Source organism: Microtus pennsylvanicus, chromosome 17 (genome assembly GCF_037038515.1).
Source record: "Microtus pennsylvanicus isolate mMicPen1 chromosome 17, mMicPen1.hap1, whole genome shotgun sequence".
NCBI lineage: Eukaryota > Metazoa > Chordata > Mammalia > Rodentia > Cricetidae > Microtus > Microtus pennsylvanicus.
The window spans coordinates 38366830-38380000 of record NC_134595.1 but is presented as its reverse complement, the minus strand read 5'-3'; the positions used below and the strand labels follow the sequence as shown (position 1 = coordinate 38380000).

Sequence of the window (13171 nt, the reverse complement as noted above, 5' to 3'; positions counted from 1 at the left end):
CCGTTCCTGATGAGAAAAATCAGGGTAATAATGACATCAACTCAGTACAATTTGAATCCCAGGGAGATTTTAGAAATTGACAGTTGATTCTAAAATTCATCCAGGAGACTAAACACATGTGCAGGGCCAAAAATCTTTTGAAGGAAAAAAATGAAAACAAAAAGAGGCCTTGCCCTACCGGCAAAGTGTCCTCTAAAGTCACAGTGACCATGGCCATGTGGTAATGACAAAGAGATAAACATTAATAGATCAGCAAAACACAGAGGAGAATAGTAAGTAATTCAACAGTCTCAGGAGAACGATCTCTCTGTCTGGAAAAGGCTTAGTTGTTTTCCTGGCATCCTGCATATGAGATTCCAGAAATAAAAAACATCTAAACATTTTCTAAAGTAGATAACTAAACAAGCCCAAGTGTGATAGCACATCCTTGTAATCCCAGCATTTAGGAGACTGAGGCAGAAGGATTGAGAATTCCAGGCCAGCCTGGACTACAGTAGTGAGGTAAAGACTTAAAGAAAGGAGAGAGGGAGAAGGCAGAAGGAAAGGAAGAGAGGAGAGGAGAAAAGAGAAAGACAGAAACTGATCACTTCAAGTTTGAAACTTAAATTTACTTCTCAAAGAATAAGCTGACTCCGGTAGTACCCGTCTTTAATCCCAGCTACTAGAAAGGATAAAGGAGGAAGATTACAGTTTGAGGCCAACCTAGGAAATTTAGCAAGAGGGCCTACCTCCAAGATAAAAAGTAGGGGACCTGGAGAAATGGATCAGTGGTTAGGGACAGCTGCTACTCTTCCTGGGGATTCAGAGTGGCATGGCTCACAACTGCCTCCAGTTCTAGGGAACCTAATGCCCACATCTGACCCCTCCAGGTATCAAGCACAGAAATGGTGCACAGGCAAACAGGCAGGCACAGTACCACACACATGAAATAAAAGTGAAGTGTTAAAAATAGAAAGCATGGTTGGAAAGATGGATCAGTAGTAAAGGCCTTTCCCACGAAGCCCAGTTTGAACCCCAGGTCCCACGCGGTGGAAAGAAAAAAGCAAGTTGACCTCTGACCACCATACTGCCAGCAAAACATACATACATACATATATGTATGTATATATAACTTTTGATGGGGGGCATTCGAGACAGTTCTCAGTATAACAGCCCTGGTGGTCCTGGAACTTGTGCTGTAGATCAGGCTGGCCTCCAACTCACAAGAGATCCTCCTGCCTCTATCTTCTGAGTACTGGGACTAAAGGCATGTACCACCATGACCAGCCTTAAATGCTAACTAAAAAAAAAAAATGAGTAAAACAAAAATTAAAAAGCGGGTGTGGGGGGCTGGAGATGGTAAAGCACATGCCTAGCATGAAGAAGGCACTGAATTAAATTCTTAACTACTTTAAAAAAAAGAAAAATGAACAAAAAACAGAGCTTTATTAGGAAGATACAGACCCAGGCTCAGAAAAAGAAATATCGTATGTTCTCATATGCAGATCTTGGCCTCTAACAGTTAAATGTGTGTATCCAGGAGACGTTAGATATGGGTAAAGCCAAGAAGCTAGAAAGAGGTCTGTGTGTATGGGAGGAAAAGGGGCCTTAAGGGAGGAGAGTGGGGGAAAGCAGGACAGAAGTAGAAATTGTTACAAAAGGCTGCAGCAGGAAAGCTGCACCAAGAAGATGAGACAAAGCCCCGATATTACTATATAAACTAATTGCATTTTCTTTCCAAAAGAAGGCTCTTTTGAAAGATGCAGAAACAGCTTGGGACAATAGTAGTGTTCCGGGATTTTGTTGCCATGAGTGAAACTGCTTCTCAAAGGATGCTGTGATGTCATACACGTCTGAGTCGCAGTCCCCAGGAGTAACACGTTGACTAAAACCAGAAAGGTGTAGCTGGCCCCGCAGAGAACATGACCGAGACTTCACAGCACAGCAATGGATCTGGTACTCAAAAGTCACATGGTCGCTCATGTTCCTCCCCTAAGTGCCCTGGAATGGCCTCTGCAAACACCTCTAATGAAGAGGGATAAGGGAAGGTGTGACAGTCACTAGCTCAGCCTGCAGGCACAGGGTACATCTTCAGACAAGAATGACGAGCCAGGTCCAGGAAAACTCAGACCTGAGAACCTGGTCCAAGGCCTGCTTCTATCTGATACCACGGAGACGGCAAAGTCAGGAGGCTGCCACAGAGGGACGAAACCATGGTTCATCTTTAGAACTTATGCTATTGCCCCGATTTTCCTACTTCTGATACTATAGAAGATCAGAGGCCAAAACTTAAGACTTCTTGCAAAAATAAAATTTTCGCGGAGGGGTTAGTGGTGGAAAAAGTGAAATCGGGTTGGGGTGGGGAGGAGACCAATGGAAGAAAATGAAGAAGTACTAATATTAACATGGCTTCCACAAATAGTTTTGGTAAACAAGTTTATGCTAAGGAGAAACATTCGTGTGTAGTACACTCAGCCACAGGATTATGTGGTGAGAAGAAGCCCTTTCTCCATGAGTTACCTCATTGTGTCTCTTGGCTCTGCTACCAGACCTGGTCACAAGAGGGTTAGGAAGTGTGCTGCCAGCTTTAGTCAAAATCAAATATACAGGAGCCCTGGAGGAGGGCTGGAGCCCTGGAGGAGGGCTGGAGCCCTGGAGGGGGCCTGGAGCCCTGGAGGGGGGCTGGAGCCCTGGAGGGGGGCTGGAGCCCTGGAGGGGGCCTGGAGCCCTGGAGGGGGCCTGGAGCCCTGGAGTGGGGCTGGAGCCCTGGAGGAGGGCTGGGCTGAGAACTTGTATTAAAGCTTGAACTTGGTTCCTGGAGAGACTGGGATGAACGTAGAGGAAAGCCAGAGAGGTACAGGCTCTCTCAAGCTGTATGTGAATCAGGGAACTGAGGACTGGGGAAGCAATTCATGATACAGCACTTGCCTGGCATGTCAAAGGCCGTGGGTTTGATCCCAGGTGGGACGGGGAGAGGGACCTCACAGAAACCGGATCCTGAGAGTAGTTAGAAAAGAAAGCAACAAGATAGGAATTTTCCCATGATAGTGGCCCAGGACGAGCACTGGTCGCCCAGCCTGACAAGCCTGTGTAATTCTGCATAAAATAGAGGGTCCCATGGAGAGAGATGGTCCACAGCAGAGGAGGGGGCAGCAGATGGAATAACGGTGAGACCTGGGCCACGGGGAATGGAAACTCTGGAACAAAGAAAGCACATAGGGCTTGGTGACTCGGGCTGGCAGATGGAAGCAAGTAGGGGCTTTGGGGGGCATCTAGCACCCCTGCAGAAGATCCAAGAGGATTCTTTTGTTCTTTTAATATTTTCTCAGCCTTTGACTATGGGCCAGGTCCTAGGCTAGTTTCTGGGTAGAGTACGCAAAGGTGTGGCTCTTTCCCCAAGAACAGGCTTTCTGGTAGAGGAGACTCAGTGAACAGCATTCTTACCCTCCCCTTGCTGCTGTGTCAAATGACATGAACTTTAGTTACCGAGTTTAAAACAAGGTCAAAAGTCCCAGACAATTCTTAGGCGTCAGCAAGGCTCAGGTCCTCTGTGATGACTCCAAGGGAGGATTCCAGATTCAAGTGGCCGTCTGCTCCGCTGGCCTGTGGCCCTTCCTTCTTCACAGCCAGCAACAGTTGCCTGAGACTTCTTCACAACACAGCGGGCTGACCTTGATTCTCCTGCCTCCCTTTTTAACATTCCTTGTGATTACATTGGTCCTGCCTGGCTGATCCAGGGCATAATAATCTCCTTATTTTAAGGTCAGCTGATAAGAAAACTGAATTACATCTGCAATCTTGATTTTTCTTGCCATGTGACGGAACATGTTTACAGCAACTGAAGGGTCAGGATGCAGACATCACTGTCTACCACAAACATGAGACGTGGTTCTGGTCCAAGGCTGTACGCTGATATGTGCCGCCGCCACCACCCATCCCAAACTAACAGAAAGAGATCTAAAAATAAAAGTTCATAATCATGCTGGACAGGACAAAGAGCCCTTGGAACATTAAAAACTACAAAAAAAAGTTCTTCAGGATGGCAGATATAAAAAAAAAACAATGCTCAGAGAAGAAAACACACGTCTCAAGTCTGCCTAGCAATAGACGGCCCTAAGGAATGAAAACGGACTAGGGGAGTAGCACTTCAGTAAAGTGATTGCCCAACACACACAAGGCCCTGAGTTCAAGCCTCAACACACAGACACAAAAAGATAAGAAGTAAAAGAGTGAAACACAGCCTTACCCCGAGGGACGGAAGTACTAGGAAAAAGGGCATCTTGCAGACACCGAAGGAACAATGAGCTTTCAAGATGTGACAGCAGGCACGCCAAATGCCAAACACACCACACTCTCCTTCTCCTGAAGTGTTGTTGGCCTACAGATAAGAGCTATGGCTACGAAATCAAGGGTAGAAAGAAGCACAGTGCTCCTGGTGGCTAGGGATGCCCTGGTGGAGAAGAGGACATTCTCTTTCAGAAATCCAAAGAATCCAGCTCTGTATGTAGCCCACACTTGCAAGAAAATTGTGTCGAACTGTGGCAGACATCCAAGAGTGCCTCATAGCTATGCTCCAAGGCACATACAGAGAAGACAAACATGCAGAGAACCTCGGATCAAAGAAGCTGCCAACCAGCAAGTACTATGAAAAGAAAGTAAAACCTTTCGTTTTTGTTTTGATTTTGAAATGGGTCTTATTATGTAGCACTGGCTGGACTGGAACTCATTACCTAGTCCAAGCCAACTTCAAACTCAACAGAGATTGGCCTGCCTCTACTTCCTGAAAGACAGTGTTTATAAAGACAAGATTAAAAATGCTAACACACCAAAGAACTTTTGTAAAATTGCTTATAGGACAAAAACAAGACTTCAAGCAATAGTGGTGGCCCATGTCTTTAATCCCAGCACTTGGGAGGACGAACCTGGTAGATCTCTGAGTTTGAGGCCAGCCTAGTCTACAAGAGCTACTTCCAGGGCAGCCAGAACTACACAGAGAAACCCTGTCTCAAAAAACAAACAAAACAAAAAAAAGATTAGAACTTTAGAATGTCCTATAATCAGGAAGGATGTCACTCACTGAGAAGCACACATGTGAGTGATGAACAATAGGCACTCACTAGGGTGACCTGAAGAACACACTGAGAATGGGTGTGACCTGGAAGGTGGAACGTTAATCCCACCGACCCAAATCATCATCATGGCTAAATTAAAGCAAGCTTTCTTATTCATGTACAAGAGCTTTCTCCCCCTAAGGTGGGGTAAAAGGGATCAGCATTGGACATGGGAAAAATAAGAGATTTTTGTTTGTTTATCTTTTTAGTTCAGGAGTAGGGGATTTCCAAATGGGGAATTTGGCAGGCAAGTAGAATTACAGAAGCAGAACAGAAGCAGAACAGGGTGGTCATAACAGCAAAGACATGACTACAAGGTGGTCATAACGGTGTGGTCATAACAAGGTGGTCATAACAGCAAAGACATGACTGCAAGGTGGTCATAACGGTGTGGTCATAACAAGGTGGTCATAACAGCAAAGACATGACTGCAAGGTGGTCATAACGGTGTGGTCATAACGAGGTGGTCATAACAGCAAAGACATGACTGCAAGGTGGTCCTAACGGTGTGGTCATAATGAGGTGATCTTAATAACTTTTTGAGACAAAGGCATGGCTGCCATTTCCTGGAATAGGCTGGTACAGAACAATTTGTAGTTAAGGTAACAGATGGCTCATAGTCCAATCCTTGAGAAATAGAGATTTAATCATAAACATGAATGAACGTAGCTTGTTTTTACTGTAAAATGCCTTTCAAGCTTAAAATGGAGGCAGGCTGGCCCATCAGGTTTTCGCATCTTTTTAAAACACCTGATTGATCTAATAAAGAGCTGAACAGCCAATAGCTAGGCAGTAGAGGGATTGGCGGGGCTAGCAGGCAAAGTGAATTAGGAGGAGGAGTAATCCGGGCTCAGGAGAAGAGAGAACCAAAGAGAGAGGGAGACACCTGGGGTCAGCCAGCTGAGCAAATGGGAAAAGCAGGACACAGGGAAGGGAAGAAAGGCAAAAGGCCCTGAGGCAAAATGTAGATGAAGAAAAACAGGTTAAATTAAGTTATAAGAGCTTGTGGGACAAGCAAAAGATAAGGCCGAGCATTCATAGCTAATAATAAATCTCTGTGTCATGATTTGGGAGCTGGTTGGTGCCCCCCCCGCCCAAAAAATCTACTGTATAGAAAGGGCCCCGCAAAGACCAACCAGGATGTTTGTAAAATTAACACTTAGCTGTATTATGATGCGGTACTAGACACTGTTGTGAGGATGATCCCCCCCCCAAAAAAAATCAAATGAGGAAAGAAAAGTCCTAAATGAAATCACAAAGGTGTGAGAAGAAGAATCATAGCATCAAATTTCTCTGAAAAACAGAAAGTGCAAGAAGAAATGGGGGGAAAAACGTGCAATGTTTAGAGAAACATCTTATTAACTGTGAAAATAAAAGACTTCTTCAGATGCTTCTCGCCTCCAGAACCACTCTGAAGCAAATAAAGGGGACAGCAGAAGAAGAAAATGAGCCCGAGAGACAGAATGAGGAGTGAAAAGCAACATGGGAAAAACTGGTAACTTTGTTCAAACGTAAGCATAAGACAGACTTGTAGGAGAGAGGGAGGAAAGCGAGGGAGGAAAAGGAAGAAAGGGAACATAGCTGGACAATGACTTTTCAGGTTAAAGGTTCAAACTGTCAGGAGGTGGTGGCCACACCTTTAATCCCCAAGGCTAGCAGATCTCTGTGAGGTTGAGGCCAGCCTGGAGTTCCAGGACAGCCAGAGATACACAGAGAAACCCTGTCTCGAAAAACAAAAAAAGGGGGGGGGCGTGGTTAGCTGGGTTCAGGATGTCCTTCCTCTTTAGTGGTCACAAACACTTTTGTCTCTTAAGGAAGTAGGAGATGGACAGAGGGAAGGATACACAGACTGAACTTCTGGAGTGCAAATCTGGCCTCTCCCACTTCCCAGGGATATAACTTGGCTGCATTTAATCACTTATCCCCAGGTGTAGAGTGGGTACGGCGTCAGTGCCTGCTGTGCACAGTTGTTCTGAGCCTGTAGCTGTCCCGTACCAAGCATGTAGTGCTGTATACAGCTGGTGTGTGGATAATAAAGTTAGCAAGAAGAGTTTATTTCTTGGGGTGAGGAGCTGTGATTACTTAAGGGAAAAAAAAGGTAACAGGAAGCTATAAAACAAAGCCAAAGAAAGCTCAAGAGAGCCGGTGAGATGGTTCACAGGGTAAAGGTGCCTGCTGCCAGGTCCGACATCCTGAGTTCAATCCCTGGAACCCACATGGTGCAAGGAGAAAACCCACTCCAAGGTGTCCTCTGACAAACACATACGCACTGTGGCATGCACGCACACGTGCACGTGGACACGCACACACACATACACACAAAACACAATGAAATAACAGGGATTGGACTGGAGAAGTCGCCGAGTGGGACACTACGTCCAGCATGTGAACAGTTCCAGCACCACATCAGATAAACAACAGAAATTACTCTCGCACGGTTCCAGAGGCTGGGAAGTGCAAGTCTGTGGCCTTGACTTTCAGAACCCAGTGAGGGGCGCACTCTCTTGCACAGAGGGTGCCTTGGTACGGAATCTTCACACGGTTGAAGGAAGTTTCTAAACTTGCTCCCTCGCACGCTGTTGTGGGTCTACTAATAGCTTCCATGAGGACTCTGCCTAACCTAACCCAGGATGGACCTCCATAACCATAACATTTGCCACTGTGGAAGATGGTTTGTTTACTGTTCTCTCTACTTTCCTTGCTTTGTCTTGGACATGTAAAAGCTTTTACTTATAATAGCCACCTGCCAGCTGGCCTAGTGGAGGGTTCTGTAGCCCTGAGTAGAGTGTCCCCAGTCCTCAGAGCTCTTCCACTTCCACGTGACAGGAGCTGTCTGGACATACAGGGACCTAGAGGTCCCGGAAGGAAGAATAAGGGTCTTAGAAGATTAAAGTTCCCAGGGAAAGGCCTTGGTGTTGGGCCAGGGAGGCCTGGCCAGGCAGGGAGCAAGAGAGTGCAGACAGCCTTGAGAAAAAACAAAAACAAAAAAACAAAACCAGATCCCACTGGCGGAATCTGTGTTGTGCAATCCCCTGGATTGGGACCACGGAACCCTGAGCACAAAGCAGTTCTAACGCTGGTGGAGATGAAGGTACTGGAAAAGAGTAGCCCTGTCCACTCTACGCCTTCAGAGAAGTAGCAGTCCCCTGGGGTGGGCGAACCAAGCCTAGGGCTTCCGTGGGGAGCCTGCACTGGGGGCCCTGTGCAGCCAGGAACATTCAGGGTCATTCAGACTGGGGGTGGGGTGTTGATTTGACTCTGACTTCTGGGATTCTGTACCCTTGGCTGGAGCAGGCACTTACCCACCCTCAGCGGAGCTGCTAGAAGAGAGCCTTTGACAAGCCGGAGGGAGGCTCCGCTAGCACAGAAACACTCTGGAGTCCTCCAATCAGGATCTGAAAGTGCTGATAGATTGAACATCCCAGCCCACCCTTACACACAGACAACACTGTGATAGGGCTGATCATCTGGGAGTTGGTACCCTGGAATAATCCACAGGAGGAAGTTCCTAATGCTCCATTTTGGAGGCAAAATGGATTGATAGGAAACGAAGAAGAAAAGGATAGTTTGGTACCATGCCCCGCTTTCTTTGGTGTGCACACTAAGTGTGTATGGACCAGTTCACCAAGTAGCACATTTTCCCAAACGAGGGTAATCATTCCATCTTTCTGGATGTTATCTACTAAGTTAAGTGTTGTGTAAAGATATAGAGGAAGCATCAAGGGACCCAGGAATCTTAGGAGCCTGAGTCCCAGGTCAGGGGACCTCCTGGAGTTTATCTCAAGAGGCAATGATGATAGCCAAGTATAGTGGCTCTGCCTGTAATCCCTAGCACTTTGGGAAGCTGAGGCAACATGACTGCCTTCAGCTCAAGACCATCTTGGGCTATAGGATAAGCCCTTGTCTCAAAAAAGGGGCTGGAAAAAAAAGGTTCGAAAACAGATTCCTAGCAATCCCGTGACCCTCAGTCAATTGAAATTCTTGAAACTCCATTCTGGACATCTGACTTCGACGTGACACGATTTCTCTCCACTAGAGTTTCTCCCTGACACTCTCAAGTTATATGTTTGCCCCTTTCTTCTCACCAAAGCTCCCAAGAGGCGACCCTTTCTGGACAATTGTCCCAGTGGTGCGGCCGTGGTCACAGTTTCTGCCTAGGCGATGAATCCCCGACCTGGAGTTATACACCAGTGAGCGAGAGCGGAGAACAGCTGCTATCATAGCCATAGTGGGGGCTATGAGAGCCTTGGATGAAGCCCCGGTGATGGTGACAGTTTCTTTTAGGTGTGGCAAGACCCGCTCACTGTGTGACAGACACATCAAGCTCATTTTGTAAAAGGACAATTTTGTCCCTAGAGTGGGTGTAAAAGAGCTCTGGGATACCTGGCAGCTTTCCAACAAATTAAAACTTAATTTTACCTTCTTAGACGATAGATCCCTCAAATCCAAATGTAGCTGAGTAACCCACACTACTATTCTGACTCCAGAGATCCTCAACCCCATATCAAACAAGCCTGAGAATGCATGCAAAGTCACACACACACACTTCTTTATTGTTACCCAGGGGATTGGGGTGGAATAGGGTATGGAGCCCTCAGATGGAAACATGTAGGGAAGATGTGGAAACTTTCTATTTTCCACACCCTGCTTTCCTCCTAGCTGATGATGGTGGGATGCTGGTGGCTATCGGCTGTGGAGTGAGGAAACAAGATGCTTTTACATACAAGCACAGTGTTGTGTAATAAGGTTGGGTACCATCTCATACTTGAAAGAGTAACCTCCATCTGAGGTGGTTCGGACACGTAGGGATCTCATGCTCCCTGGTAGAGCAGCACAACAGGGCTTGGCCCCTGGCACCAAAAACAGGGGCTGAGCAGAGGTAGGGGGAACCCCAGGGGCTGGCAGGGGCAGGTCAGATGTGGGCACCCCACAGCTACCATGGCAGTAGTGGAAGATGAAACTGGGAGGATGCACGATCCAGCGGTCCCAGCCCAGCTCCTGGAAGGAGATGTTGAGTGCAGCTCGATGGCAATAGGCATGGGCAGCGGCTTCCTCTGATGGCCTCTGCAGCAGCTGCAAAGCGGCAGGAGACCAAGGCCGAGGCATTGAGGGGGTTGAACGTCGGGCCCTCTCCCCCGCGCTGGGTGGTCTAGCCCGGGTGTGAGCCACCAGGAAAGGCGTGGTCTCTGGCCGGGCTGAGCAGGAACAGAGAGGGCATCGAAGCATCAATGCTAGAACCGGGTGGGCCAGCAGAGGGAGAGCGGAGGCTGCCAGGTGCAGTACTGCCCAGCGAGGAGGACTCTGTCCCAAGGACACAGGCACAGCCATGGGCCCCCCAGGTGACAGCACCAGCAGGTCTAGCAGGGTCCCGGAACTGTTGGAGGCCACTGTGCTCTTTCTGTCTAGCCCGGTGTGGAACCAGAGCTGGGCTGAAGTCACCTGGTGGCTGCGCACGTGTTGGGATGGCCGGAATACGTAAGTGAAGAGACCTTCTCCAGCCTCCCGGGCAAACTCTCCAGCAGCTGGCTGGTCCTCACAGGTGGCACCTGCAGGGGACAGAGGGGTAAAGAGAGGGCAACCTTGACCTGTAGGACTGGAAACACCTCCACCTTCATGAGAAGAATGAGGCTATCCCTCAGTGCCGATTGTGTGTCAAACACTGCTGAGTGTCTAGACCCAGACACTCTCTGGAGTCTTGGGAAAACTGGCAGAGGCTCCCCAATTTTCTATTCATCATCAAAACAAGACATTGGCAATCTCTCTCCTAGGCAGTTTTATCAATTATTATAAACATCCACGTGTAAGAGCCCTTGTTGCTCTCCTTCACCCTCAGATCCACTGAAAAGGCATATGTTAGTGTTCACCAGATTAACATAGTGATTATCTTGTGTGTATGCATGTGTGTTCATGTTGCCTTTGATATCTCCTGGCATGTCAGAAATCTTATATGACAAATTCCCTAAAATAATTATATGTTTAAAGACAGTTTACAGAGTTGGGAGATCCTTAGCAAGTGAGCTCATATGCTAAGACACTTGCTGCCTGAGCATCAGGACCTGAGTTCCATCCCCGGCACCCACGTAGGAAGCTGAACCCCTGTGGTCTCTATCAGGAAGGAGGAGGTAGAGACTCGGCGCTTGTTGGCCAGTCAGTCTCATCCGTGAGCTCCGTTCGGCGAAGGGCTGTCTCAGAAACTGAGGTGGAACGTGACGGAGGGAGACATCCAGGGACAAACTCTGGTCTTCACACACACACACGCGTGTGGATGCATAATCAAATAGAAGAACAACAAAAGCAAGTGGAGGAGGCGCGGGGAGGGAAAAGAGAAAGAATGGAATGTAAAGGAGAATAGAATGGAAGAAAGCCAGTCCTTCCCAGGGAAGAGCAGCTGGCATTCCTGCCCCAAAATACACGCAGGCTACAGTAAATATTATGGGCCAACTGTCATCAAAAGACTGACAGCCGGGGCTGCACTAGCACGTAGCTTCTCATTACAAATTCTAACAATTGTTTCAATTTTCAGACAAGACACTGAGGCTAGAGCCACGAGGTGACTGGCAGTCGGCTATGATGCGGCCAAGCTGGGATTCCACTTGATCTGAAATCCTTACTTTTCCCTAGTCTGCTGTCAGGGGCCCAAGGGAGAGAAGCAAAGGAACCTCCGTAAAAGAACAGCGGGCCAGATGAGAAGGGAGCCCAGTGGGAGGACTTTACTCTTCTAGTCATAGGGATAAGGGAAACACACACAGGGATGAGAGACTCCCCGGAATACGGCTAAGCATTCTGTTGCACCCGAGACCCCTCTCGAGTCCCAACTGCCTACAGCTAATGAAACAGGTTGTGAGGTTGTGTGTGTGTGTGAGGGAGAGAGAGAGGGGGGGGCAGAAAGTAAACAGGAGCCTGAGCTCTATCTCCATAGAGCCTTATCTTCCCTTTTATATTCCAGTTGAGCCAGGCCCACTGGGTCTCTCCAGCCTGAGTAGAGACCACCACCCATTTGATGACGACCAGGGAAGCTTAGGAACTGTCTCCTTGCTGCAAAGCCAGCTGAGTGCTGGGGTTGCCATTCACACCCAAATCTGCCTGGCTCCCAGGCCCATGAGATGGGTACCAGCTACTTTCCAAAATTGATCTGCCAGTCCGCAGCGTCATTACCTGTGGCTGGGAAAAGGATGGCCTGAGAGACATCCTCCTCCTCTGGTTCAGAGGTCCTGTGCTCGAGGCTCCCAAGGGCGTGTCTTCGTGGCAGACGCCTTATTTCAGGGCTCCCACCTTCCCCAGTCATTGCTGGGGGCCCCAAGGCATCTAGGATCAGAGCCTTCACTTTGGCCAGGACAAGTTCCCGCACCAGTTCTGGGCCCTGACAGCTGTCCCCATCCCGTAGGGTCAACAGCAAAAGGAGCAGCAGAGACGGCGGGATCACCATAGTTCACCTGGCACTGACAACAGGGAACCCACGCCCTGCCCTGTGTCCCTTCTGTCCAGGACCTCCCCACTCTCCCCTCCCCATCCCACTGCCTGCCTTCTTCTACCCTTCTCACCCCAGTCTCCCCCAGTCCTTCCCACGCCCTACAATCCCAGTTGCCCCTGCCCATGGCATTGAGACCTCCTATCTCTGACGCAGATGTCTGTGGCCCTGAGCCTTATCTCCCACTCCCGCCAAGAATGTGGGGGAAGGGGCTGTGGAGGGTGTTCACCCCAAGTGACCTGACCCATTCATGCAAGCATACAACCTCTCTCTGTCTGTCTCTGTCTCTGTCTCTGTCTCTGTCTCTCTCTCTCTCTCTCTCTCTCTCACACACACACACACACACACACACACACGATTGAGAGTCGACATCAGGGCACGACATCAGGTTATCAGGTACCACAGGTGCCTGAGTGCTAAGGTTGAGTTAAGTCATGAGTTTCTGAAAGTGTCATTTGTCAAGAAAACAGAATGCACCAACCCCCTCAGACTTTCTGGGGCCCCTTCCAACCACACAACTGTTAGGACCAACGTGGGAGGGAAGCCCTGGGTCTGGAGGTCTGGGCCGAGGGCAGGTGGTCCCGCCTGCTCTATACTTAGCCTGGAGGAACCA

General features: G+C 48.5%; 1 protein-coding gene across 1 annotated transcript; it reads right to left on the bottom strand.

Moving 5' to 3' along the window:
• Window positions 1-9716: 9716 nt before the first annotated feature.
• On the bottom strand, window positions 9717-12660 carry Inha (inhibin subunit alpha). Its single transcript, XM_075951405.1, has 2 exons — window positions 12246-12660; window positions 9717-10636 (listed from the first exon to the last, which is right to left on the bottom strand). Exons 1-2 carry the CDS (start codon window positions 12514-12516, stop codon window positions 9807-9809), a joined length of 1101 nt encoding a protein of 366 aa, XP_075807520.1. The 5' UTR covers window positions 12517-12660; the 3' UTR covers window positions 9717-9806.
• Window positions 12661-13171: the final 511 nt, after the last annotated feature.